This window comes from Hydra vulgaris, chromosome 13 (genome assembly GCF_038396675.1).
Source record: "Hydra vulgaris chromosome 13, alternate assembly HydraT2T_AEP".
In the NCBI taxonomy this organism is placed as follows: domain Eukaryota; kingdom Metazoa; phylum Cnidaria; class Hydrozoa; order Anthoathecata; family Hydridae; genus Hydra; species Hydra vulgaris.
This window is the reverse complement of record NC_088932.1, coordinates 41799622-41827500: the sequence shown is the minus strand read 5'-3', so window position 1 is coordinate 41827500 and position 27879 is coordinate 41799622. Positions and strand designations below refer to the sequence as shown.

Here is a 27879-nt window from a genome sequence, read left to right as displayed (position 1 = left end):
TATATAACAGAGCGGAAATGCTTTGAAAAAATTATCATTTAATTGTTAATGTTTGTTGCTATAAAAACACAATATCATAATCGCTAAATAAATGTTATCTTAAACGCAAGTTTTTTACGTTGTTTTTTTATTAATTTTAAATTGATCTGATAAGACATCTTGACTTAATTTTAACTTTATAAAATAGAAAATTTCTTTCATTACGATTTTGGAATGTTTATTTAGTGTTCAGTTTAGTATAAGTAATTAATTTGAAAATTGGTTACAGATACGAAGTGTTCCGTAATCATATTTAAGACGAGTCATTATTAAAAAAAGTTATTTTAATAAGATTATTTATTGTTTACAGAGTAAAGTTACTGCAAATAGTTCAGATTACAAAGCTGCTTTAGAAATTGCGTACAAGAGAACAAATGTAATATTTTTTTCAACTTTTAATAGCGTGCTGACGCGTGATATTTTTTTAATATAATGGCCTGAACGAAAGCCTATGTTCTTTGGATTAAAGTTGTTTAATTCTTTATAAACCATCGACGTTTTAATGCAAAGTAAAATAAACGTTTGTAGTTCCTTTCTTAGATTTATTTTTAACGTAATCTCTTTATTTTGCAATCAACATCAGTTTAAAAAATTTTTATAAAACATATGAAAAACTTGGATTAAGTTTAGAGAAATTCAAATATTAAAAAAAAATCAAGTTAAATGCGAAACTATACTAAACGGTAGTTGAATATAGTAAAAGGATACCAAACAGTAATTAAAACAGTAAACTGTCAAGAAGTTTAATTCATCTATGCAGTCACCACCTAAATCGATTCCTAAAGAGGTTAGGAGACTTGGTACAAGAAGTTTGGCAATGAGAGACACTAATTCTGTAAGTTGAGTTTTAAAGTTCATATTTTTTTTGTCGATAAACAATTATATTTATAAACAATTAATTTATAAAAAAAAGTTTCGAAAAGAAAAAGTGCTTTAAATAACAACTTTCTTAGTTTGTTGTTTTTTTTAACCAAGCTAAACGAAAGTTGAAAATATACGACACTGGTATTATCAGTTTTGTCATTAACTTTAAAAAGAGCTCAATTTCTGAAATATACTTGAAAGTCACACACATATACAGGGGAGAATCCAGGATTCTGTAGTACTAAGTTACTATAGAAGGTATAATGAGTGAAGGGTTTAGGAGAGGGTATTTCCCTCTCTTAAAACCTCCATCGACTACCTTTTGGTGGTGGTGATGCGTTGGCAGAATCACCTAACTTATTATAACAAGAATAACTAATTGGCTATGCTATATTGGTTTATGTTAGCGTGCAAAACTAAGCTGCTGTGCTTGTCTTAAAAATGAATGTGTGTGTGTGTGTGTATATATATATATATATATATTATTTTTTACATATAAAAAGACACATGTCCAAATATTTAGGCTTAACTCTAAGCTTTTACAAAGCTCTAAGTGTTACGTGAAACTTAGTGTCTTAAATCACTGAATACAGAATACACGAAGTTACACAATTCTACAGCCTATAGCTTAATACGCTTATAATTAAGTATTTATTTATGTATATACTATATATAATAAATTGTAATAAAATATAATTTATTTGTGTATAAAATACACATAAACAAATACTTGATTATACGGGTGTAATCAAGTATTTATTAATGTATATATTATACATAAAAGTATTTGGCCAACTGCTAATTTTTATATGCTATATGTTTATATATATATATATATATATATATATATATATATATATATATATATATATATATATATATCGTAAAATATAAATTAGTTTGCTTTTTTAAACGTTTTACTTTTGACAAGAAACTTTATCAAAACTTCTTTATTAAACATAAGTAAAATCTAAAAATAGACAAGAGACGTTAATGACAAATTTCTTTTAAGACCTATTGGAGCTTTAAAAAATACGTAGTACTTTGAGTAAATACATGAAAGCGCCTTCCTTAATGCTTTCATGACGTAATGAAACAAGTTTTCATGTCGTTATAGAATTTTTTTAATGGGCTTTCGGATATTACAGCAATGTTAATAATTTTGAACTCGCTGTACTTGTTTGTTGAAATAAAATTTCTCAAGCAGTTTTTAAGTGGTTTATTGTCTCAAGGATTATGTCGGAAAACCAAGCGACAATTAACCAAGGAAGCGATTTTAAAAACGTAGAAAACAAATTAACACAATATTTTAACAAAAAAAAGTTTTTTTAACATTTTTATGCTTGTTTAATTTATTACATAATATTGCTATAATGTAATTTATAGTAATTTACTAAATATAATTAACTCTTACGTATACTGTAAGTTATTGTCATGACAACAAACTAATAACCCAAGTTGTTTATAAAATATTATCTATTAATTTGTATTAACTTGAACAATAGTGTAAAATAAATGTATTTACGAATTTCTAACGTCGTTTATTTTCATAAAATGAGAGCTCAGAGAGAACGTTTTTCAAATTAGTAGAGGTGGAAGAAAAGACAAAAAAAGCCTAATCGACATTTTTTAAAATTGTCAATTCTTACGCGCACAAAATAAATTTTCTCTCCCGTGTTATAAATGGTTTAGAATAAAAAAAAGACTCTTTCTAAAGACGAATGAAAAATTTTTGTTTAACTATTCTATGGAACATAATTTCTGAATGAAAATGAGCATTAATGCACTTGCTATAAAATCGAGAAGTCCGCGGCTACCCAGCCGGCATTTAGACCTATAAAGACGTCTTTTGAACGTTCAAAAACAACGGTTCAGAACGTCTTTTAAACGTTCAAAAGACGTCTTTTTAGGACCAAATGCCGGCTGAGTAGATGCCAGCTCTAACCATATTGTTTGCAACACTGGTAAAGAAGAAGCGTGAACTTCCTAATTAAATACTCTTCCGTGGTCTAAAAAATAAATAAAAAAGAGATCTGTTTTTTCAATGCTTTTTTTCTTGGCATAATTTTTATTCAGGATTTATTCGGCTTTAATAATGTATGACCTAAATAAGTTTTTATTAGTTATGAATTTAAGCGCGTTTTCTTTTTAAAAAATTTAATAAATTGTACTAAAGTAAAAAAATATGATAAAGCGTATCGATGAAGTAGATATTAGAAGATATCATTAATGAAGCGATATTATAGATAAAATTATTATCCATATTGTTGATAAAACCAATTTTGCCTTTGAAGGTGAAAGTAAAGTAAAAAGTAAAAATAATAAGCTAATGCTTTGGTTTTTATTTTGACATTATATTTATTATTTTATTTGTTTTTCAATTAAAAATTCAAGATTTAGAATAAAAGTTTTTGTATCTTGCTGTTTGTGTCAAGATTTAAAAAAAGACCTTGAAACGCGTTACTTTATACAATTTTTTTTAAATGTTATCAAATAATTCTTTTTTTTAAGTTTGCTTCTTTTGGGTTTTTTTTCCTTATTGAACCAAAGTTTCTTGAAAATCATCTCCAAAACAATGCAGGCACGCAGGCTTAGAAATAAGTAATCACATTATTTTGTTTGATCCTGCGGTTGACGTCATAAAATTATAGAAACTCAGTTCAACTCAGTTTCAATTGTCTGATTAAAATAATCTGAAATTTTAAAAGTGGTTTAAAAAGTTTAGAAATAACTTGTTTTTATAATAATATCTATTAACTTGATTTATTTTTTATTTTTTATTTTTGTAACGCTGAGATTACTATTTGGGTCTCACACTTTTTTATAATATAATTTAATTATTCTATAATAAAATTTAATTCTATTACACGGATATAATAACAGGTCATTCCAACTCCATAACATACCAATAAAAATATTGTTCGTTGTCGAATAATGAACAAATTAACTATTTCAGATGACAACTGTCCTGTGATTGCTTAACGAACTTCCAGTTTTGGTAATTCAATTATTTTTTGGCGTGTCGTATCCGAGCAGCCTAATCTATTGTTCTGTTCAGCCTAATCTATCGTTCAACGCTGCTTTTATTGTTGACTTAACGCTTTCGTTTTGTTGGGTTAGCAAACCTTATAGTTGGCTGTATGTTAGCAACGAGTTGGCATATAAATAGCTGCTTATTGCTTATCCAATAAACTTTTTACTGATAAAAAAATCATTAATCAGAAGTTTAAACTAACTCATCAATAATTAATTACTGTTAATGTTATTTGATCTTATTGGCATTGATGGTATGGTCTGTTCTCCAAATGTTAAGCATCACCTAAGTAATCCCACATTCATATAAACGGAGGAATACATTTTCTTAGTAGCAGAAGTTAAAAGTTTAAAGACATAAATATCCTCCCATTCAAAAACAGTAAGACTCAAATGATCATGTATTTAAAAAACACTGGAACTAGAAATTCTGACATATTCCTATTACAGATCAAGAAAGTTTCAGTTTGTGCTTTTTCCGCGGTATTATTGAAATCTTAATCAAAGTGAATGATATAGCTTTATTTGCTTATCATCTTTTTTTATTTTATATGTTAACTAATGTTACAAGATTACTTGTGTGGCAGGAATGTTTTACAAACAGCGTATTTGCCATTCAAATACCAATATATATTAAAACAATACTTAAACTATAAGATTTAACTAGTTACTAATATTAGACACTAATATTATTGAACTATTTCGTTAAAACATTATGGTTTCACTTTTCCTAACTTTTATGAATTTATTATGTTGTTTCCTAATTTTCCCTTTTTAATGATCGCGCATTAAAAATTATTAATAAAGAAACTAAAAATGGGTGTTTTGTAACGAACAACAAACTACAAACTGCAAACCTGTAAAACGCAAACATTTTGCAAACCATGGTTTTGTTGGCAATAAATTTGCTATTCTTTTTTCAAATAATTTTAGCATGCAAGAGTTTGCGTTCACATTTGGCAAACAAATCAAAATATGAGAGAAAAGTCTGACCAATCAAAACTTCAAAATTAAAATATATCTTAAAACATTTTAAAGCATAGTTTTAAATTAAAACTAAATTATGTCTTAAAATATTTGTAACTAACTTTTATCGATAACTATTCCAAAAAACCTTTGTTTTCTAATAACAAATGGAATTTTGATCTGGTTTATTAGAGTAATTAAACTACGCACTAAATTAATCGCTAGGGATAAAAAAGTACTATTTGAATTAACATTTACGACATCTTCGGCGCTATTTTGTTCTCTCGTGTTAAAATGACAGTTATAATCTTTTTTTGTTAAAATCGTCTCTTAAAAAATTATAATGGCTCCAGTTTATTCTCCTGTTTTAAGACATTTTGAAAATAAATTATGATACACTAGGTTTTATTCTAATCGTAGGCTTTGATATAAATATATTTCTAACAGCTTATAAGCAGAGGTGCAAAAACAGAAGCATCGTCTTTTATTAAGATAAAATTAGGCGGGTGTAATGAATTATGATAAGGACAACTCATATAAAGAGTGCGCAAATTTTGTAGATCCGCTCCCTTTAAATTATAAAGATTTTTTAAAATCATTTTCAAAAAAACTAAAGTAAATTTTTTTGTTTTCCATAAGTTTCCATAGCATTTTACAAATGATATATCATTTGTAAAATGCTATGGAAACTTATAACATATGTAAAAATATATAGAGTATAACATATGTAAAAATAACAATAATAGTAAAAATAAAAAAATAACGAAAAAAAAAGGACAAAGTTCCTAGAGATCCTTGTGGTTAAAATTCTAAAATTTTTATAAATTTTTGTTTGTTTAGGTTGTTTTATTTTAAATTTTTTTATAAAATTTCTTATTTTGCGTGTGTTAAGCCGGTAACCTCGCTGAACTGACGCTCTCAAGTTACGGGTGTGTGTGTGTGTGTGTGTGTGTGTGTGTGTGTGTGTGTGTGTGTGTGTGTGTGTGTGTGTGTGTGTGTGTGTGTGTTTCTCGCAGAAATTCATCATATAGTTTAAACAAAAACTTAGCGGTTATATTATACGTTTCTTAACGGACGTGTAAAATTTCTTTTACAAAGATGCTCTGAAAAAATTACATTTTGAAAATTTAGTTAATCCCGTGATAAATATTATTAAGCACTTTAATGATTTTGAAGTAAGAAAAAAATCTGAGTATATTAAATATTATTTTAAAGTGCAGAGTTTTATGCTTTTTAAGAGTGACTCTATATTTTTATATATCAAAAGCATAATTGCTTTGCTGTGAAATGTTCTTTAAAAAACTGCTTAAAAAAATGTATTTTGATTTAGTGTCGGTCAACAAGTCTTCAAGTTGTGAAAAGGATACTATGATTCACAGTGTGAATGATAAAAATGACAATAGTGATAATGTTGTTAATACATTAGTACAATATATATTAAAAAAAATTAGTGAAGTAGAATCTTCTAATAATATTATACGGCTGTCTGGATATAGAGTATAGATTTAGAGATATTTTTTAAAACAAAAGTTTTCTGATACTTTTACCTTTGTTTGATATGCCACGATGAAGAATTCTTGTGTTATCTAACAATATGAAAAAGCATTATGAACTTTTGAAAAGTAAGTTGCATTTTGTAAAATTAAAATAAAAGTGGTGCTGAGGTACTACCTAGCTGGCACAAACACGTCTTTTAGACATTTTTCTTCGCATCTAAAATGTTAACACTTTTAGATGTCTAAATTCAGATAAATATAAGACACCTATTAGTAGTCATCTTTTAGACGGTTTAAGAAAGCTATTTTTTGTCGCCTTAAAGATAAATAGAATTAGATGTCTTATAGTTCTCTGAATTTAGACGTCTAAAGGTGTTAACATTTTAGATTCTAAAAACACGTGTTTGTGCCGGCTGGGTATATAATAGGAGTGAGCAAAACCGGATAGTAGTTCCAACTACAGATTTTAACAAACCGTACCGGATATCCGATCCGGTTTGATAAAATTCGATTTTAAAAACCGGATCAAATATCCGGTTTTGCTCACCCCTACTAAATAAATAAGAGTGTTGTTTACACAATGCGGTCGTTTGGTCATGATCACGCAGGACTTGAATAACTTACGTTACTTATAAATATTTCTCCACCAATAACTAAACCAAATAGGATATTCTGGTTATTTCAAGTTATTTTACTGGTTATTACATCTCTAAAGTTGTGAAAAAAAATGCCATAAAATTTATACTTGGTGCTTCTGCCACAAGAGACACATAATCAGACAAAATTAAACTTTCCCACATTGCCCATTAAGGCAATCCAAATTATTATGACCATCTATAAATGTTTAGACAGCGCTTAAAGGTTAAGTTACAAGAAATACTTTTGTATACATGATTGGAAAGCATTTGGTAAAACGGAGTTAAAAATAATTTGGACCGTTATTTGATCTGAGCAGTTTGTAAAAATCACTTTTTATAAGCTTTTTCTTTTGTTACTAATGCAAGCAAAAAATAAGATTTTGGTTAACCTATTGTTTTTATATAACTGATTATAGTTTTTATATAACTGACTTTTTTGGTATTGTGGTTTATCCTCCTCCGGCTAATTGCCATATAGAGGCCATATTACCAAGGCCTGCAATGACTGGTTCAGCTTCAAAAAGAGCGTCATAACCCGCTCTACGGACCGAGAGTAAAGTGAGTTTAGGAAGAAGGAAGATATGTTAGAGTGAAAGAAAGAAGAAGCGTGTAAGATAGCATAGAGAAAGCGGACAGGATTGCACACGATGTTAGAAGGTGAAATACGTACTGTTAATTAGGTCACCTAACTAATGTACGCCGACAAAGACTTGATTATAGTTCACTTGATATGAACTCTTCCTCAAGTAACTTTGCCATAACTGACTTTTTTGAAAACCTTTTGTTTTTATATAACTGATTAATTTTCAAATGTTGAATTTTTATATACAAAAAAGTTGAGGGGGATTGTAACTCTAATGTAAAACAGTTAGTGACGACAATGTGGTTTGCGATTAACATATCACCTTTTTAATTAGTAATTATTTTTAATATGTTTACGCGATTTTAATATGAATATTTGAGGTTTTGTAATATAATATAAATGATAGAACTTGTAATAAGGGAAGGTAAGTGGAAGTTAGTATGATGACAAGTGTGATTAATTTTCAAACATAATTTAAGTTTATACAATTTTTTTCTATTATATAATATATATATATATATATATATATATATATATATATATATATATATATATATATATATATATATATATGTATATATATATATATATATATATATATATATATATATATATATATATATATATATATATATATATATATATATATATATATATATATATATATATATATATATATATATATATATAGGCCCGTAGGAACAAAACTATATTGGGGGTTCGGCAGTGCTGGAGTAAGGGGCCGAAAGAGTTTTAAGGACCTTTTTTTTTTATTTTTAAAGTCATTTTTTCAGTTAAAAAATTTTTTCTGCTGCCCCATTGGTTTCTACGGGCCTGATATATATATATATATATATATATATATATATATATATATATATATATATATATATATATATATATATATATATATATATATATTATTATATATTAATATAAATTTATATTAATATAAATTTATATTAGTATTTTATATAAAGACTTACCATGAATCATAATCATGCTAACAGCATTTAATAAAGTGATTTTTCGTTCCCATCCTCAACCCCTTTTGCAACTATACGAAACTTGAACTATTTATCTTTTGTGTCTGAGTTGTTTTAACTACTTTAAAACGGCTGCTAATACATTGCAAACGTCACGGTTATTATAGAAACTTTATGCATATTCTTTTTTATTATATATTTCGATATTAGTTTTTATTTTATTTTTGATTTATAATACAAAAAGCACTTAGCAAATTATTTTTAATTTTGATTGTTTTGCTATTTGAAATAATATATTGCATATAATATATGATATATTTTATAAAATATATGCAGTGGAGTCACTAGGTGATCTTAGATCTTAGATAAAAATTTAGAACTGCTCGTGCTTGAGTTATTAATAAACGCGCCAATTAAATTTGATTGAATAATAATAATAATAATAACGCACGAATTCACGCGGTTTTAAGAAAATATGTAAGTTTTTTACAGACTTATTTTATGAAAATAATAATTTTTTTGGAAAGTGTAAAATTTTATCATTACTAATATCGATTACAAACATATTTTATTATTTTAAAAAAACAGTTTTTAAAAAAAATTTGGAAAAGAGTAAAACAACGACAGGCTTTTACTTAAAAAAGTGAGTGTTACTAGTAATTTACTACTGGTACTTCTACTTAGATATATAATATTTGTTTGATCTTATCCCTATTTAGATGAAATCTTGTTTTTAACAATAATATGATCGTAATATGTAGAAGTAATAAATGTAGAAGATAAACTTATTTAAGAACTATTTGCTATCATGGGACAGTCAAACAACTATTTGCGATCAACCATGGGGCATTCATGACTTTCTTATCAATTTAATTCTTATCTATTATCAATTGAAATTGACTAAGTGAAAGATCTTGATCTTGACGATGTTTAATTGTTAAGTTTATAGCTTTGAAGGGAAGCTTTTAAATAAAGTTCAATGTTAAATAACAATTACTGAACTTTGTCATATAGCTCTTAGTTTATATTTAACTTGAAGTTTTGAATATATGATTTATTGATGATTAAATATTGCATATAATATATGATGTATTGCATATAATATATTATATGCATGTTTTTTTTTAATTTTTTGTTAATCAGATTTGTATTTACAACGACTCTCCATGTCTCGCATCTATTTATGGCACCCTATTATCATAGATGATATTTGTGAAGGTAAAGAAAGAAAAGGATGGTTTTTTTCAATTTAATATTTTGTGGTTTATATACCTATAAACTGGAAAACAAAGGAGTCAAACCAACGGTTTCTTCTGGTTTTCAGAAATCTTTAGTCTGGAAACTTTATATAACCTTTGTATAACCTCGAAAATTAAAATATCCAACGAAAACCGAAATCCATCCATAAATATAAATTAATATTTGTAATTAAATATTGTGTAATCAAACCAAACATATTTAAACATTTTTGACCGTTTATTTTAAAGTTGAAAACAAAAACGAATAAATTAACGATCTAGTCGTGCAACCGCTAGTTACAACTTTATTTATAACTTCGGCACGGGATATTCGACGTATTCAAATTAATAAATGTCGTTAATAACGTGTTGATTACGTGTTAATAACGTGTATTGATTACGAGTTTTTAATAATAAATTATTTAATTTAATTATTTTGTTTTTTTGTGTTTTTGTTATTTTAATGCGGGATTTTTTTAAATAGGTTCAATTAATTACGTAATTAGATATTTTTATCCTAAATGTATTTCTTGCAAAAATTACGTTAAATTTTGTAAGAATAATTGCTACACTGTTTAGAAAAAAATAGATCTTAGTAGATTTTAATAGATAAAGAAATAATAAGGAGAACATCTCTCGTAGTAATACCTAAAAAGACTTAACATTTAAAAGTCAATAATCAAAAACAAAAAATTTAATTGAAATTGTCTAGTGTTGTTTCCATGGGCTTTTGTTTTGTTTTACATTGATGAACTTTTTTATATGGTCATAGTTGCTAAAAATAAGTTTTATTGTAAAGGCTATGCATACTATGAATGATATAATTTATATGCATTAATTTTTTTCTATAGTTTATATTTCTATAGTTTATAATTTTTCTATAGTAGCTATAGTCAATTTTGACTTAAATGTGTATTTTTATCAAGTTAGAGTGAAGATATTTTAAATAAATATTTATCAAAAGCAACTTACCACTTACATAATTTGTGGAAATAGTTACTAATATTAATGGCAATAAGTTCACATTTTTAGCTGTGATTCTACTGAGAACTGAGATTTTAAAAATAATGATGTTCATATTGTTTGTTACATATTTGTTTTACTGCTACATTTATCATATATAGCTTATATAATGAGTTATATTTTTATAATGCAGTACATTTTCATAATAGTGTAATGATTTTATATTTTATAATATATATATATATATATATATATATATATATATATATATATATATATATATATATATATATATATATATATATATATATAGTGGCGGATCCAGCATTTTTTTATCTTTTAAATAGCTAACTTTCAGACATGGAGCTAACTCCAAACATTTATATGTTTATACTTATGCCAAATAATAAGGGTTTGCATAAAACTGCGATGATAGGAGTCTGGGAACAAAAAAGCCCCAAAATTTTTGCAACACCTGCCCCAAGCGTGAGAGCAACAAGTTGATGATGTATTTTTTGTACTATTCTCAACTAGAATTATATTGATCAATAATTTATAAGTTTCATAGTGTTATCTCTAAGCGTTCAAAAATTATGACCATATAAAGTTTAAACCCCCCTCAATTTGAGGGGGTTGTAATTTTTATATAGTCATAATTTTTGAACCCTGAGAGATAATACTATGAAACTTAAAAATTATCAAGGAATATAGTTCTAGTTGAGAATAGTACAATAAATACTTCATCAACTTGTTGCTCTCACGTTTGGGGCAGATGTTGCAAAAATTTTGGGGCTTTTTTGTTCCCAACCGCCAATCATCGCAATTTTTTGCAAACCTTCATTATTTGATATAAGTATAAACATATAAATGTTTGGAGTTTACTCCATGTCTGGAAGTTAGCTATCTCAAAGATTAAAAAATGCTGGATCCGCCACTGATATATATATATATATATATATATATATATATATATATATATATATATTATATATATATATATATGTTGATTTCTAAGCAATTTTAAAATTAAATTTTATTCACAGTAAAGCAAATAATGTTTCATGAATCTATATAGTGTAACTGTACAGGTTTATGAAGAACTTAGATGTAATTAATTGGTACAATCTTCGTATATTTATTGAAAATTCTATTACAAAAGGGCACAATAAAATAATGTGTAAACAACAAAGCAAAAAAACAAACAATGGACATTTTTTTATAAATAGAAGAGTGGAAAAATGATACTGTTTACTGCAAGAAGTTGTAAATGCCAAAAACTATTTAAAACCCTCTATGACTATTATATGCAAATCTGTGAAACTCCGTTATATTCTAAAATATACTGTTGTTAGACTCTTTACGCTAAATATCACCGTTTTTTTTGTTTATTTTATTCATTTATTGTAGCTATAAGTAAATAATAAGGATATATATTTAAAAAAAAATTAACAAAAATAAAGGCAATCCATAAGTAAAACTTTACCATATTTAAGGTAAACAATCTAGAAACGATGGTAAATAATTGCTTAAAGTCTTAGCATTTGTTAGAATGCTTTTGTTTGCTACAGAGTGAAGGCAAATTTTCAAATTTTTTCTTTTAATTACTGTTTCTTTTTGTACCAAATTGTTTAAAAAAATATTGAAAAAAAAAGGAAACAGTTTGTTTATTTTGAAACACTAATAAATTTGGCATGAAGTATGATTCAATTCAATTTTTGTGTAAAAGCACTATAGATGGTATAATTCAAGTACTTAATAAAATTAAACCACTATAATAAATACAAAGTTTGTAACTACCTTATAAAGTTTGAAAAAAAATTGATGTTAAATCATATATATCTGTTCTCCATTTTGATTTCTTTTAACATTTTTTAAAGATCAACTACAATACTAGTTATTGGTTGTGTTCAACACAAAAACATAATAGCAATTAACCAAAACTAAGTTTGTTTTTGAATTTTTCCAAAAAAATTGTGTTCACATGACTTTTAAAATATAATTTGCTGTTTATTTGTGTAATTGTTTTACTTGTAATTGAAAATATGTTTTCTAGCCTTGTATACCAGGAAGATTGGTACCTACTAGTTCACCCGAACGAGGTCTTTTAAAGCAGATGGCAGTATCTTCTGCTCAAGTAGTAAGAGTTGGTTATGGTTCTCGTTTTCATCCTTATCAAAGACAAAGGTTTCATTTTACTTTACAAGATATTGATCGTTGTTTGTTTGGTAAACAAGAATTGCGCGTAGTTCGTATAGGAAATTCAAAACCTTCCCCATCTAACAGTTTTAAATCTGTTCCTGTTACTTCTGCTAGTGGAAATCAAAATGAAGATAAAAATAAACCTGCAAAATGTAAGAGTAACTTTGTTGTTTTAAGTAATTAAGACATATTGCGTTATGTATTAATGATTTTCCTGATAATTTTACCTCTATAGTGACTCTATTTGCTAATGCAAAACAATATACAGATTAAAAGTCAATAATTTTTGATTGCTTAGAACAGGCAACCAATCTTAAATATTACAATTTAAATTCTTTAACAGCTTGAGGCTTGCAGTGGCTGGTTTTTTTAATAAATTCTCTTCCAACAATACTGAAAGCAACCTCTATTTATACTGGGAGTTATAAGAAAGCTAAGAAAAGAATTAAAGAACAAGGAGTTATTGGAAAGCTAGGTGAGTTATTAGAAAGCTAAGGGAGTTATTTGAAAGGGCTAGGAGTTATTAGAAAGCTAAGGGAGCTATTAGAAAGGGCTGGGAGTTATTAGAAAGCTAAGAAAAGAGTTAAAAAGCAAGAAAGCAGTTGATAAAATTGCATAAAAAACAGAGGCTTGGCAGCTAGAGCAGGTCCAGCATTTACTATATGTTTTTGAACTTTGTCTAAAAGAGGGATGGCCTCATTAGTAGACTTTCTCTTAACTTAAATAGTGGGAGTAATAGAGTCTTGACTCTATCACTCCCACTACCTTGATAGGTAGCTTGCACCTAGTTGGAATTAGGTTTGTGAAATAAAAAAAAAAATTGTAAATATCTAGTAACAAAAATAGGCAATCTTCTTACTGTTGGTATGCACTCACAACTATCTAAAAACGGTCCCAATCTCAATTTTGAGAACCAAAAAAACGACCGATTGGGCATTATTCTGCAAGGTCTCAGGTATCACCAGATGTAAAATTTAAAATATAATTTCTATAGCCAAAGGAGAAAAAAATATTTAAAGTTTTATAGCACTTTGCGCTACTGATCACACTTGGAGCCCCGTTGTAAATATATATATATTTTTTTTCACTTTTGGGTTATGGAGTTTTTAAAAAATATTAAAAACTCTTTACATATATGTGTTGGCTATAGCCTGACAAAAAAATCAGCTCTTTAACACTTGTGGTTTGTGTACAGAGACCTAAAGTATAGGGTATGGCACTAAGAGCCTCTTTAAAAAGAGACAGCGGATGCTTTACATTTTTATTTTAACTTTATTATTGACTATGGAAGTTTAAAAATTTTATAGAATGAAGCCTTGGCATGTATCTTTAAGGCAAAAAAAAATAGAAGCAAGATATCTTATCAGATATCTTGCTTTATTATCTTGCACAAAACTTATCTTGATATCAAAATATCAAGATAAGATTTGTGCAAAGATATAGCTTTTAAAGTAGGAATCTTGCCTTTGAAAAAACGACCAAAATATACCAGCTTTTTGTGGTTTTTATGCTTTTTAAAGATTCAAAGTTACATCAAAAAACTAATTTAATAACAATATCATGTGACTAGTGGATATGGGATTCTATGGTTGTTAGACTTCACATTTGTGTGTACTTTGTCAGCAAAAAGAGTGTTTTTTTTTGGCCAAGTTTCTATAAAATATGATGCAGAAAACACATAGTTAGAGACATTTGTTCTAATTGTTCTGAATTTAAAACACATAAAAACCTCTTTATATTTTAGTTGTTAAACCCACAGGTTTGCTTTGTTGTTTTTGTTTAAAATGTTTGACTAAATATTGGAAATACACACAATAATAAAAACTTTTTTTAATTTAAATAAGAATTATATCTTTACTGAAATGGGTATTAACAAGATATCAAACAAAAGAAAATCCCATTTAACCTTAATCTCCCATTAAAAAAACACATACATACAGACATGAAATGATTTCCTTTAAAAAAAAATTACTTTATGGTGGTGTTATGATGTTTATTACTTTTTCTTTGAATTGTTGTTGAGATTTTTTTATTTAATACTTGCAAAATAAGATATATACTTTTGGTTAATTTTTTGTAAACTTATGATATTTTATGAAACTATAAATAATCTAATACAGTTTATAATATAAACAAAAATTTCAGACAAGAATATTTCTTATTAACAAATGTTATATCAAGTATTTCTAGAATGAAATTCTAGAAATCACTGTTTAACTGTTTAAAAAAAAAATGAATTATTTAAAAAATCGAATTCAAAGATGCTTGCTGTTATAGTCAAATATTTTTACCATGACTTGCTGTCATGGTAAAAATATATGAAATCATCCAAAAAAAATAATTTTCGACACCCTTACGTCTCAGAATTCGTTTATTTTTACACCACTTGCAGTCCATATCAAAAAAATAATAACTGCGAGAATTTTAGTTAAAAATACCAATGGGTTCCAGAGATATCATCACTTGAAAGAATGCTGACTCGGCATTTTAGTGATTTTCTGAAGCGACTACAAAGCAACTTTGACATACAGTATCTTCATAATGGCTTGGGGAAATTTCCTAAAATTTGGTACTCTAATAGATTTTAACTTGAGAAATCCAAAAAAAGCACCCTCAAGACTCGATTATCTCAAGAAATGCCTCATTTGTCCAATTTTGTTCAAAATTATTGACTTGTAAATTAGTAATTTTTGGAGGTAAAATAAAGACTGTGGCCCAAAATCCCGAGTAAAAAGTTTAATTGTATATCATTATTTCATCTTAGGTCTACTGAAAAAAATTAGATTTAAAAATGGTGTCTTTTTAGAAAAATTTAAATGTAACAAAAGCAATTAAAATATTTTGTGAAACATTTATTTGAATAAAACATCAAATAGTGTTATTTATTGACTAGTTTAGGATATTTATAGTCATGGGCCAAGGAAGACGCCCTCCCCTCCCACGGGAGGCCCCCATGCCACCCCCCATCTCCCTAGATTTTTTTTTATTTTTTATTTTTTACATAAAATGAATAAATAATAGTTGATTGTTAAAATACATTTTAAAAACATATTTTTTCAGTTTAAGTTTGAGAAACAGTTTATTTGCATTACTTCAAATCGATAAATACTTACCTCTTATTTCAAAGATCTTTTTACGATTTTAAGTCATAAATTTTAAAACCAAAGATATTAAAACATTTTTAAAACATTTTGACAATCAATATCTTTATGTAGTTTTAGACTAATATAGTCATTGACATAATAAGATTGGAGTGATTTGTGATTTATTTAAACCCCCACCCCTCCTTCTCAGCCTACAATTCAAGAATTTGAAAAAAATAAAAGACATTTTAAATGCAAAATAGGTAAATAAAATAAAAACAAAATTATTTTAAACATAATTATTTTTTTTTTGTAACCAACAGTTTATATTCTTCAAATCTAAATCAGATATATTGTATGTACAACCTGATATTGTTCGCGGTGTAGAAATTAGGCATATAACTTCAGAATTGAGCACCCAACACTCATCAGTTCTCATTGGCCAAAAGAAGTTTTTACCTGGTCTATGTGGATGCATGAATCTGACTTTTATATCAAGCTCACTTACATCTTCAGCAATCCATACTCACCAAAATCCATCATAAAAACATGCAATATAATCCATTTTTTTAATATTTAATGAAATATCTACATAATGTTTGCTTTTTGGAATGATATCAAATATTTCAGTGCATGCATCAGTACTTATTTTTTTATAACTTATAGTGTTTGGAGCAATTGGAATAAAATGATGATACATCCTTGTGCCAGGAACTGTTCTTCCACCTAAATATCTTTTTTCTAATTGTGCTCGTGTTTGATCAATTTCTTCTTTTGAAAATAACTTAAAATAAATTCCATTTATCTTGGCTTTACAAAAGGAGTACATTAAATTAACATCTAAAATCTGCCCAGTAGTTATTTGTTTTAGACTTTCTTGACATACTACTCTTTTAACAATCCCACCAATACCATCACAGGGGGATTTACCATGACTGGTAGCAAAAAATACCCATTCAGCATTTATATCAAAGTCTTTACTGTGATGACAAAGATTGATAAAATTTTTAAAATTTTTAAGTTGTGCTGCACAACCATTGGAAAAGTATTTCACACTTGATACATCAGGTAGATTTTCTTTGATATATCTAGTTATATCTTCCTGAGTCTTGTAAATAAATCCTGTGTCATGATCAACATCTTCTGAAAGGTAACAAAAAGATTTATGTTTGAGAAGTTTGTTCTCTATAAATTAAAGTACAATTGTATAAAGTGAGCATTGACTTTTGCTCCAGTGATAACTTTGAATCTCATCCTGAACAACATATTGATAGTTTTCAGCAAAATCTCCTAAAATTAAGCATTCGTTTTGGTTAAGATTTTCTTTACAGTTTTTTAAGTATCTACTTTGTGTTTTTGCAATATATGAATGAGTGGTAAGGTTATCAATGCTGTCACATAATAAATCATTAAATTCATCTAGTGGCAATGACTGTGAAAGTAGTGTTGTACGATCGGTACTCTGCCATTGCTTAAATACTACATCTTCTTCATGCTCATGGTCCATAAACTCCTGCACTAAAAAACTTTTTAACACTTCAATACCAGGGCATTGGTTACATCGATGCAACATACATTCTGCATTTTCAAGAGAGCAAACAATCAATGCCATGAAATCTTTATAACTTTTATTCCACCTAATGGCATCAATGAGAAATTTTGTATTTTGGTGATGTATGCAAACACATACATTGTGGGTACCTGACGCATTAGTTGTAATACACCATTTAGGTTTAAGAGTACAAAATTTTGACAAACTGACTTTGATGTTAGGGTAGTCTTTTTTAAATGCAACATGTAATTCATTAAGATTGAGTAGCAATAATCTTTTTTGAACATGTTGGTTTTTCTTAATACTTACATAATCTTTTTTTCCTGGCATCATTCTTGAAAATTCATCACTTTGATAAAAGTTAATCACTAAATTAACTGTTTCTGGTGAAAGTGGGTTTCCAGTTTTTTTTCCGGTAATGATAGAATTCCATTCTCATTTTTAACTTTTCTTGCTGTTCGAACAAGATACTCAGACACTTCAAAGTAGCTTGATATCTTTTTATGTGTCCATGATTTTGGTGCGAGTGTTAACATTTGCACCTTATGGCAATAAGAGTCAGTCTCTGAAATTTTATTTTTCATTTCATACATTAAAATGTCTAGATCATGGTCATTGTTAATGTTGTTGTTTAAAATGGGGCTTTTTATTTCTGTTGTTAAAAAAGTTTCTTTAATATTATATGCTAATGAGACCATTTTTGCAACTCTGTCAATAGTGTTCTCAAACTTTTGTTTTGCTACAGGCAATTTGCTGTGTTTTGAAAGACTTTTTAGTTTGACTGGTGAAATTCGAAGCAATTCTATAGTGGTATCTAACTTCTCACTTTTGGATTCCCATTCCTCCTGTGAATTTAAATCTTCATCAGTTTCTATTGCTTTTTTGTAACATTTACTGCAGAATTTCCAACCTGGGGTTACATAAACATTTTTTTTTGTAATAAAACATCATATAATTTAAATTTTTCTAAAAAGACACCATTTTTAAATGCAAATTTTGATCATGTATTAGAGAGACAATTGATGAATCTAATTTTTTTCAGTAGACCTAAGATGAAATAATGATATACAATTAAACTTTTTACTCGGGATTTTGGGCCACAGTCTTCATTTTACCTCCAAAAATCACTAATTTACAAGTCAATAATTTTAAACAAAATTGGACAAATGAGGCATTTCTTGAGATAATCAAGTCTTAGGAGTGCTATTTTTAGATTTCTCAAGTTAAAATCTATTACAGTACCAAATTTTAGGAAATTTCCCCAAGCCATTATGAAGATACTGTATGTCAAAGTTGCTTTGTAGTCACTTCAGAAAATCACTAAAATGCTGAGTCAGCATTATTTCAAGTGACAATATCTCTGGAACCCATTGGTATTTTTAACTAAAATTTTCGCAGTTATTATTTTTTTGATATGGACTGCAAGTGGTGTAAAAATAGTTCTGAGACATAAGGGTGTCATGGTCTGGATGATTTCATATATTTTTACCCCTCCATAACCTTGGTGATCAGGGTTTCTTTTGTACCTAGCCCATTGAGCACTGAAGATTGAATGCAAGGCTTCTGTTGATTGCTCACTAAAAATGCCCAATGCTATACCCTTTAGAGCCATAAATTCAGGAACATGGTAGAACACTGCATTGGCTTTTGGGATGACTGAAACTGGGAGTTGAAGATATGAGTTCTTGAAGTCTTTGATATGTTGAACATATGCAGTATTTAATGTCCTTCCAAAACAGGAGCTAACAACACTCTTAAAATGTTGGAATGTTTTCACAAAACCAAGCATATGGTCTGCCTTTTCTCTTTCTTCGCAAAATATCCATATTCTTCAAAATCTTATGACAATCATTCCCAACAAACTCTCCACCATGATAACCAACCAAGTTTGTAATTTAAATTTGAGAAGTAATGGCCAATCTTTGCCTTTAGGCCATATCTTTAGTATTGATTTGTAAAGATGATTTATAATTCCAAGGAGAAGATGAAGTTCCATTTCAGCTGACTTGCAACCCAGTTTACTACATAAAGGGTGATGACCTTTTTCAAAAGTTAAATTGAAAACAATTATTCTTTAGTTACTTTTAAGGCTAAGTTCTTCTTTTTTTTATAGAGGTAATAGCTATTCACCATTCAAGATTTATTACACAGTGAACAACAGTGAATTACAGTGATGGTCAAGTTTATTATCACCTTGCATTCAATTTTTTTTTGTTTTAAAAATAATACCTTAGCTAAATCAAGTAACAGTTTTAAGAACCTCTATAGTTTTAAAAAATTTAGACATTTATGGTTAACTTTATTGAAGTATATATAATTCAGGTAATTTTAAGAAAAATGTGTATCATGTCTTGACCTAATTTTACTCTGTACTTTGTGTTCCCATATTAAAAATGCATTGAAAAATGTTTAACATTTCGTTATTTAACAGATGTTAAATTTCATTATTTAACAAATTGTAAAATAAAGTAGGTATAAAAACAACAACAAAATTTTAAAAAATGTACTTAATCCATTTAATGTTAAAAGTAGTTATTTATATTTTCCATAATAATATCTGTAATTTGCTTTATAATACACAAATAATATTATATTTTATAAATACTTAATCAGCAGTATCTTTTTTGATGTTAAAAGATTTTAAAATCCAATTAATACATAAGAATAACAATTTTTTACATTTTTGATGTATCTACTTATCAACTTATCAACGTATCAACTTGAATAAAAAATATATTAACTATTTTAATATTTTATACCTAATTTGGTATTTTATTTAATCCGGTCTTTTATCCGGTATTTTATTTTATCCAGTATTATCAGTTTATTAGTTTTCAGTTATCAGTACTAATATCTTTTAGAAATTTGATTAACTGCAATATGAACTTTCCAGGGTATCTTAATGAAAAATTTTCAAAGTAATTATTTTTATCCTCCATTAAAGTAGCATAAGTCGTCTTGAATTCCATAACTGCAAATTCAATATAAAACTTTAGGAGTAATTAAATTTTTTTAATCAGCCATCTGTGATTTTAGTTTTCAATTTTCTACGTATTTACTGTAATGATGATCATAAAGAGTGTTTGTTTTTATGCACCATTTAAAAAACTATAATCTTCACGCCACAAACATCTATCTTTTAATGCTTAATTTTAATAATGTCAAGGTCAGTTTGACTGCTAGTTTTATGTTGTTGAATTATCGCGCCCGTGAATTTAGTTAAAATAACCATTTTTTTATAGTTTTCTTATAACCTCACTTACTCAACACAAAAATTTTCTCTAAATATATACAAAGTTAAAAAAGTCCGATAACAATACTTTTAATTACAATTGTCATTAAATAATAAAATTACGTGTGACTTTTAACACCCATCTAAGTGATTTCTAACATGTATAATTAGAATTCACCAACTTTAAAATAAAATATGTTCTCTTGGTGAATCAAGTCGTAAGTCTAATCATTGTGGGGGCCTTACTGTTTGTCCAGAGTGTTTTACTTGTAGTACGTTATGTTCATTAACGACCATTATGAGTTTCAAATCCATCTTTCAAGTTGTGTAAAACTATATAAACTAGTAATATACAAAATAATAAAAAAAAAAATAGATAACATTTTATTTCCTAAAACAAACAGTTTTTTAAATTTCAAACTATTAAGATTCATTGAGATAGTATTTTTTCCTTTTTTAGTGTTCTTTCCTTTTCTAGTGCTCTTTCCTTTTCTAGTGTTCTTTCCTTTTCTAGTATTCTTTCCTTTTCTAGTGTTCTTTACTTTTCTAGTGTTCTTTCCTTTTCTAGTGTTCTTTCCTTTTCTAGTATTCTTTCCTTTTCTAGTGTTCTTTCCTTTTCTAGTATTCTTTCCTTTTCTATTGTTCTTTCTTTTTTCTAGTGTTCTTTCCTTATACTAAAGAGATGAAAATAAAATAACAACAGCAATTAAGGCAAATTAAACACTTAATAAATAAAAGTTTTTATTCATCTCAATATTTTTTTTTTAAGTAACTTTAGTTATTTTATAAAGCTTTGCTAACTTTTTAGCAAAGATTTTAATACACACATTTTTTACCTCTATTTGATAACAATTAAGTATCACCATAGTATGTTTAAATACATGCAAAAATGTTATTTGGTGGCTATTTTGTTGAAAATATATTTTCAACGAAAAAGCCAATAAATTTTATTGTATTTTTATTTTTATTTTTTGGGGTGGGGGGCATACATTTCATTACACCATTGGAGGTTTTTATGGATTTGAAACTCATAATTTGTATTGGAATTGGATCTTCTACTATTATATTAATCTCTTAAAAATCGACTGTAAATAATAAAAGAAATGATTTTTAGATTTTTTTATGACACAATGGAGTACTATTTTACAGTTTGAGGACATCCCACAAATGCTGTATCAAGTTATCCTATACTTGCTAATAGAAATAGAAAAAGATACCCTATTAAATAAGATACCTTATTTAATAAGAAAAAAACTTTAAAAACTTATAAATTACTTTGTCATCAAAATTTTGACCCCTCCCGGCCTAATGATGTCAAATAATATAATTTTTTTGTCAAAACATAGCTCTAGTAGTAACTGTTTCACCATATGAAAAGGATGAAAGGGGTTGTCACAACTCATTAGATGTCTCCAAAAATACAATATTTCATAGTGCCCCACTCTCCCTACTTGATGACTTTAAATATTCTTTTTTTTTTGTAAAAATGACTTCATGATTTTAGATATTCCTTGTAATTGTAAAAATGAATGTTTTTCCAAAACCTTATTTTTGTAATTCACTTTTAAAACAGTTAAAAAGTTAAATTGTTTATATAATTATATAAAATCACTAGATTCATTCGATCAGGACTGAGATTTTTGTATCAAAAAACAGCTGGTGTTCCCTTAATATCTGATATTTTATTTATTTTATAAAATTAAAAAATTATTATTTTTTCTAAAATCATAAAACAATGAAGTTTCATAAGCTTCATTAAATACATACAAGTTAAATATTTCCAAATTATTAGATGGTATACTTAAAATCTAAATTTTTTGAATTTTAGTAAAAATATTTATAACATTTAACTGATAGATATCAGATTTATAATAAAATTAATATTATTAGGGTGCGACGTATGTCAAGAAGTTCGGTTCGGAGAATGTCCAAAACATGGTCCTCTCCCTTCTCCACATCCATCAATTAATCTTAATGGTAAGTTAAATACTAAATACTTGTAATCATAAATGTTGGTAATTATGAATTTGAAATTGAAAAAATTGTTGCAAATTTACTCATTACTAAATTTATTTGTTTTTGTGTGATTTTCTTAGGTCACAAATCCTATGATTTTTTTTGTAATATTATTTTAGGGCCCCGATCCTATGCTGTTTCTACCTTTCCTGATGAAGTTGGACTTTGTATTTCAACTATTCCACTGGCTGGTTATGGTGTATTTGCAAAACTGTTTATACCTAAAGGAACCTGGATTGGACCTTATGAAGGAAAGAAGATATCTGTAGAAGATGGACTCAAGCAAATTAGTGAAGGAGATGCTCCTTTTTTATGGGAGGTAGGCATGCTATGTGCTGAATCATCTTCCTGATCGTTTATACAATCAGAGGGTTTGACGGAAAAACCAGAGCACTGATTTTTTTCCTCTCTAAAGTGGAAAATTTTGATTCATATTTGGCCAATAAATCAGCAGGTAAGAACTGCTGAAAATAACCAAATTATATTCAAATATTTTTTTACCTAAAAATCTTGTTCTCAGTTTTCAGTCACAAAAAGTTTGAACGTCTTAAAAAAGTGGAAAATATTTTAACGTCTTAAAATAGTGGAAAATTTTTCTTTAGAAATGTTTTTAAAATTTGCAAGAAAAAGTTCTGAAAACAAAATTTAATAAAATTTTAATAATTGGCTCTTCAATTTCAAAATATTACTTATGCAGCTGTTTACTTTCTTAAAAATTTATTTATGCTAAAACATAACTTGACACAAAGAATGATAAAAAAATTGTATTTGCTCATAGGCATCTCCATAGAGATGTTTTAATTCCAGTTTTTGATTTTTGATTCTAAAATCAAAATATTTAAGGAGTCAGAGTTTAAGTTGCTCCCATAAGTTAAGTTACAGTCATCAAGACTATTTTGTCATGTCTATTATGCTTTATGAACATGATAATACTAATAGTTTTCAAAAATGATTCAAGTTCTTTTTTATTTAAGGCAGTTAAACCAACACCTTATTTTTGAGCATTAAAAACTACATAGGTTTCGATGCTTAAGATTTTCCAGGTTTTATTTTATTGTTTTTATTAATTTGTTCAATCAGATATTAGTTCTTTCTTTTACCTGTTTACATCAATGAAAATGAAGATTTTATTTTTTATAATGAACATTTTTTTTATTCAAGTAGTTGTAGTTTTTTTAGTTTTTTTTTTAATGTTTAGAATTTCCTTCCAATCTTGAGTAGGTTTCTTTCACTGACTTAACTCGGGTTAACAATGAGTTCTTGCTGAAAAAATTAGAATTTCTTGTGGTTTTATTAATTATGTGCATTATAGATTGCATCCCTCGGAATTAGGGTCGGCGTTCGACAATACAAACCTAACTGCCAACCTAAAAGGGTTTGAGGTCAGTAAAAAATTGCCAACCTCGTTTCTTTGTTTTATGGTAACCCCTTTGTCTCAAATATTTTTTGCCGACTTTTAACAGTTTAGAGTTGGCAATTTATTGCAGACTTTATTTTTTTTAATTCCGAGGGTTGAGATTGTTTATATGAGGCTTCTTTAATTTGATGGTGAACATCTTAAACAGATTAAATTATAAATATTTTTGACTTTTTTTTCAACTTTTTTGAATAAAAATCATTTTTTTTATTTAAAATCAGAAATTTTTAACAAAATATTTTTTCAAGTAATTTTTAACAAAATATTATTCTATTTTCTACTGTATAGCATATAAAATTAGTACTATGGACAAAAAAATTGTTCACAACACTTATATAATTTATATAGTACAAAGATTAAGGGTTTTAATGCTACAAAAATAATCATTTTAATATCATTCATAAAAAAGCTGTAGTTGCAGAAATTTTATTTTTATTTGTTATTATTAAAGAACAGAACCATTTACTGCACATAAAATCAGCTCAACGATTGGTCAGTTTTATGTGGTTTTATATATAATAGTTAAACAAATCAAACAACAAAAAGTTGTATTATTCTCTGAACAAAGTATTAAACAAGATTAAAGTCTCTAACTGGTTTCTCTATCTATTGTTTTATATTGCCAATTTAAGTTCTGAAATTTGTAGTTAAAGATAAAAATAATTTCTAGATTGATGCACGCTAGTTGCTTATTACTTGACACTGTATCATAAACAATCCTGAATCTTGGATTTTGTTGTTGTTGTTGTTACATTCAGGTGAAAATTATTTGCCTTTAGTCTTACAAAAAAAATTTTGCATCAGAATGCAAAAAATTTTTTTGTAAGACTAAAGGCAAACCATTTTCAGTTCATTCAAATTGAATTTTGAATAGAAAAGTTCTTTTAAAGTTTCAGTTGAAAATATTAAACTAGTTTTTATTATTTAGATCTATGAAAACTCTCGGTTGTGTTATTTTCTTGATGCTAGTGATGAAAATACCTCAAGTTGGATGCGATTTATTCAATGTGCTCGACATCGGGCTGAACAAAATATGTTTGTTTTCCAATACTACGGAAGTATTTACTATCGGGTTTATAAAGACATTTTGGTTGGTTCAGAACTACTGCTTTGGTATGATGAAAAATATCCACAATACCTTGGGATTCCGTATGAAATTCGAGACTTGTCATCTCATTCAATGGAAAGTAAGTATTTGCAAGAATTTACATGTGATATAAGTTGTGAATTTTAATTGCTTTCTATGGAGTTCATTTTTAATAAACCATGTAAACTTCTTATAAAAATTTCCTTAAATATATATGAAATTTGTGACTCAATATACTATATATACATTTTTTATATATACTATTCTATTCTTCAATATACAATTCCATTCCTTAAGTTATTCTATTTATTGTTTATGCTTAATATTATATAAAGTGTGAGTTTATAAGAAATTATTGACTGGTTATTAATGGTGCATAAAAGTAAAAAAAAATTTAAATTATTTTTAGGTATTCAAGCTCCTTATGAAGTTTCTAGAATAGCAGATATAGAATCAGGTAGAATCAGTCACCCAGATAATGGAAGATTAAATCCGCCAGGATTGTTCCTCCAGGGTGGAAAAGCGAATATAAATAATGGTATTAACGAACCCCCTCGTATCCCACCCTTTGGACATATGCACCAACATCATACTCACGAAGCAAGTACATATCAACTACCCCCTGTACAACCTCCAACATTGAGTCAGGCGCCACACGTAATGGATTCACGTCTTGGTAGGATTGCACAGCCAACTTTAGAACACTCTGATTTTCCCAGATCCGATCTAATGATAAGATCTGCTAGTTTAGAAGACTTTCATAAACGCAACAGCTCTTATCACTCTGATTTTGTCGAGAGACATAATCAGCGAACACCAGTTCCACCCCAGCATATGCAGTCTCATTTCTCATCAGGGTTTTATAAGCACCCTCCTTCTGTAATGTCCGTGTCAGAAAATTCTAAAGTAAAAATAGAAGACTCTGCAAGAAGTAATGATAAGAATAATATTGAAAGAGAACGTTTTCGAAATGAAAGAGATTTATCTGAAAGGGAACGTACTCTTCACGAAAAAATAGCATTGCAAGAACATGAAAAAATGGTTATGGAAAAAGGAATGTTATTGCAAAATAAAGATCAAGTTATGCATTTCGAGAGAGATCGTATCAAAAATGAAAGTGAGTGGGATTTATTTCGGTGTCAAGGGTGTGGCAAAGGATTTAATAACAAAGGAACTTTTGAAAAACATAATTGCATAGTAAATGACGTTTTAAAGTCATTTCAATGTAATCGTTGTCAATTACTTTTTCAAGACCCTTCGCTACTAAAAGAACATATGGCTACTGCCCATAGTTCAGAACGCCTTTTAAAGTGTAGTGTATGTTTTCGATCATTTTCAGGAACTAATGCTTTAAATACTCACATGCGTATTCATAGCAATCTCAGTATAAGTGACCACGGAATAAAAGAAGGTAGAATGACTGACTGCTTAAAGTGCGGTAAACAATTTCCAAACAATCTCGAGTATAACAAACATTTTAACTCTCAGGGAGAGTGCACAGGATAAAAAACTTTTTTTTAATGTCTTTATCAAGTATAGTTTTAATTGTTTTTTCTATCATTTTCTAATTTTCTTTACTAACCTTGAAAATTTTCTTTACCTTGAAAAACCTTGAAAAAAACCTCTTGATTTTTATAGCTTTTTATTTTTGTCTTTTTTATTTAGCCTTAAATTGTTATAAATATTTTTATGAACGTTACAATACTTAATTTTATATATATATAAGTTTGTATGAATGTCTGTGACATTTTAAATTTCAAACAAATTTATAAAAGTTTTTTTTTTTAATTCAAGCAAATGGCATTTAAAAATTAAAAAAGTTATAGAATAACAGCAGTCACAACTATTCTCATTCGTAAGAAAATGGTTTGAATATTTATCAGAATATACCATTCAGAGGCGCGCACAGTGGGCCAGAGTTTAGCAAAAAGGTCAAAAATCAAATTCATACATCGAATTCAGTCATTTGCTATCAACATGCATACCCAAATGGCAAAAAATGTGCGTTTTATAATTCATTTGATCCCCTTTTACCTTAATGTATCTCTAAGTCAATAGGTTGTTAAAATTGAAATAAAAAACATGAAATATCTGAAAATGTTATTAATACAGCTCTGGCTTTTAGAATTGATTTAATTCTAAAAATTAAATGTTTTAATGATTATTTCAAAAAACAAGGATTTTTCACATATGCATGAATTTGACTTAACAATATTGGCTTTTAGCGCTTGTAGTACCACGGTGCGATGAAATCAATTTAGAAACATACTTAAACTAACAACACTAAGTTAAAATATTGCCCAGCCTAACAAAAATCTCCTTTCCCTTGCTGCGTATTGCCAAAAGTTGTCTTCCACATATTGATTATACAAATTAGATTATAGAAAACTGTATAACGTGATTTATGCTTATTTCGGACGTTTTTTCTTTAAATTACGATTACAACGTTTGAATGGTTTTTAACAATATGTACAAAAATATTATTCT

General features: G+C 27.4%; 1 protein-coding gene across 2 annotated transcripts; it reads left to right on the top strand.

The window, feature by feature from the left end:
• Nucleotides 1–320: 320 nt before the first annotated feature.
• On the top strand, nucleotides 321–26930 carry LOC100208645 (putative histone-lysine N-methyltransferase PRDM6). 2 transcript variants are annotated; one of them, XM_065816365.1, is made up of 6 exons: nucleotides 321–874; nucleotides 12860–13157; nucleotides 22763–22849; nucleotides 23008–23207; nucleotides 25234–25492; nucleotides 25802–26930. In XM_065816365.1, exons 1-6 carry the CDS (start codon nucleotides 794–796, stop codon nucleotides 26896–26898), a joined length of 2022 nt encoding a protein of 673 aa, XP_065672437.1. In that variant the 5' UTR covers nucleotides 321–793; the 3' UTR covers nucleotides 26899–26930. The 2 variants fall into 2 exon arrangements, with proteins under 2 accessions (XP_065672437.1, XP_065672438.1); XM_065816366.1 differs by lacking the exon at nucleotides 321–874 and adding an exon at nucleotides 6233–6524.
• Nucleotides 26931–27879: the final 949 nt, after the last annotated feature.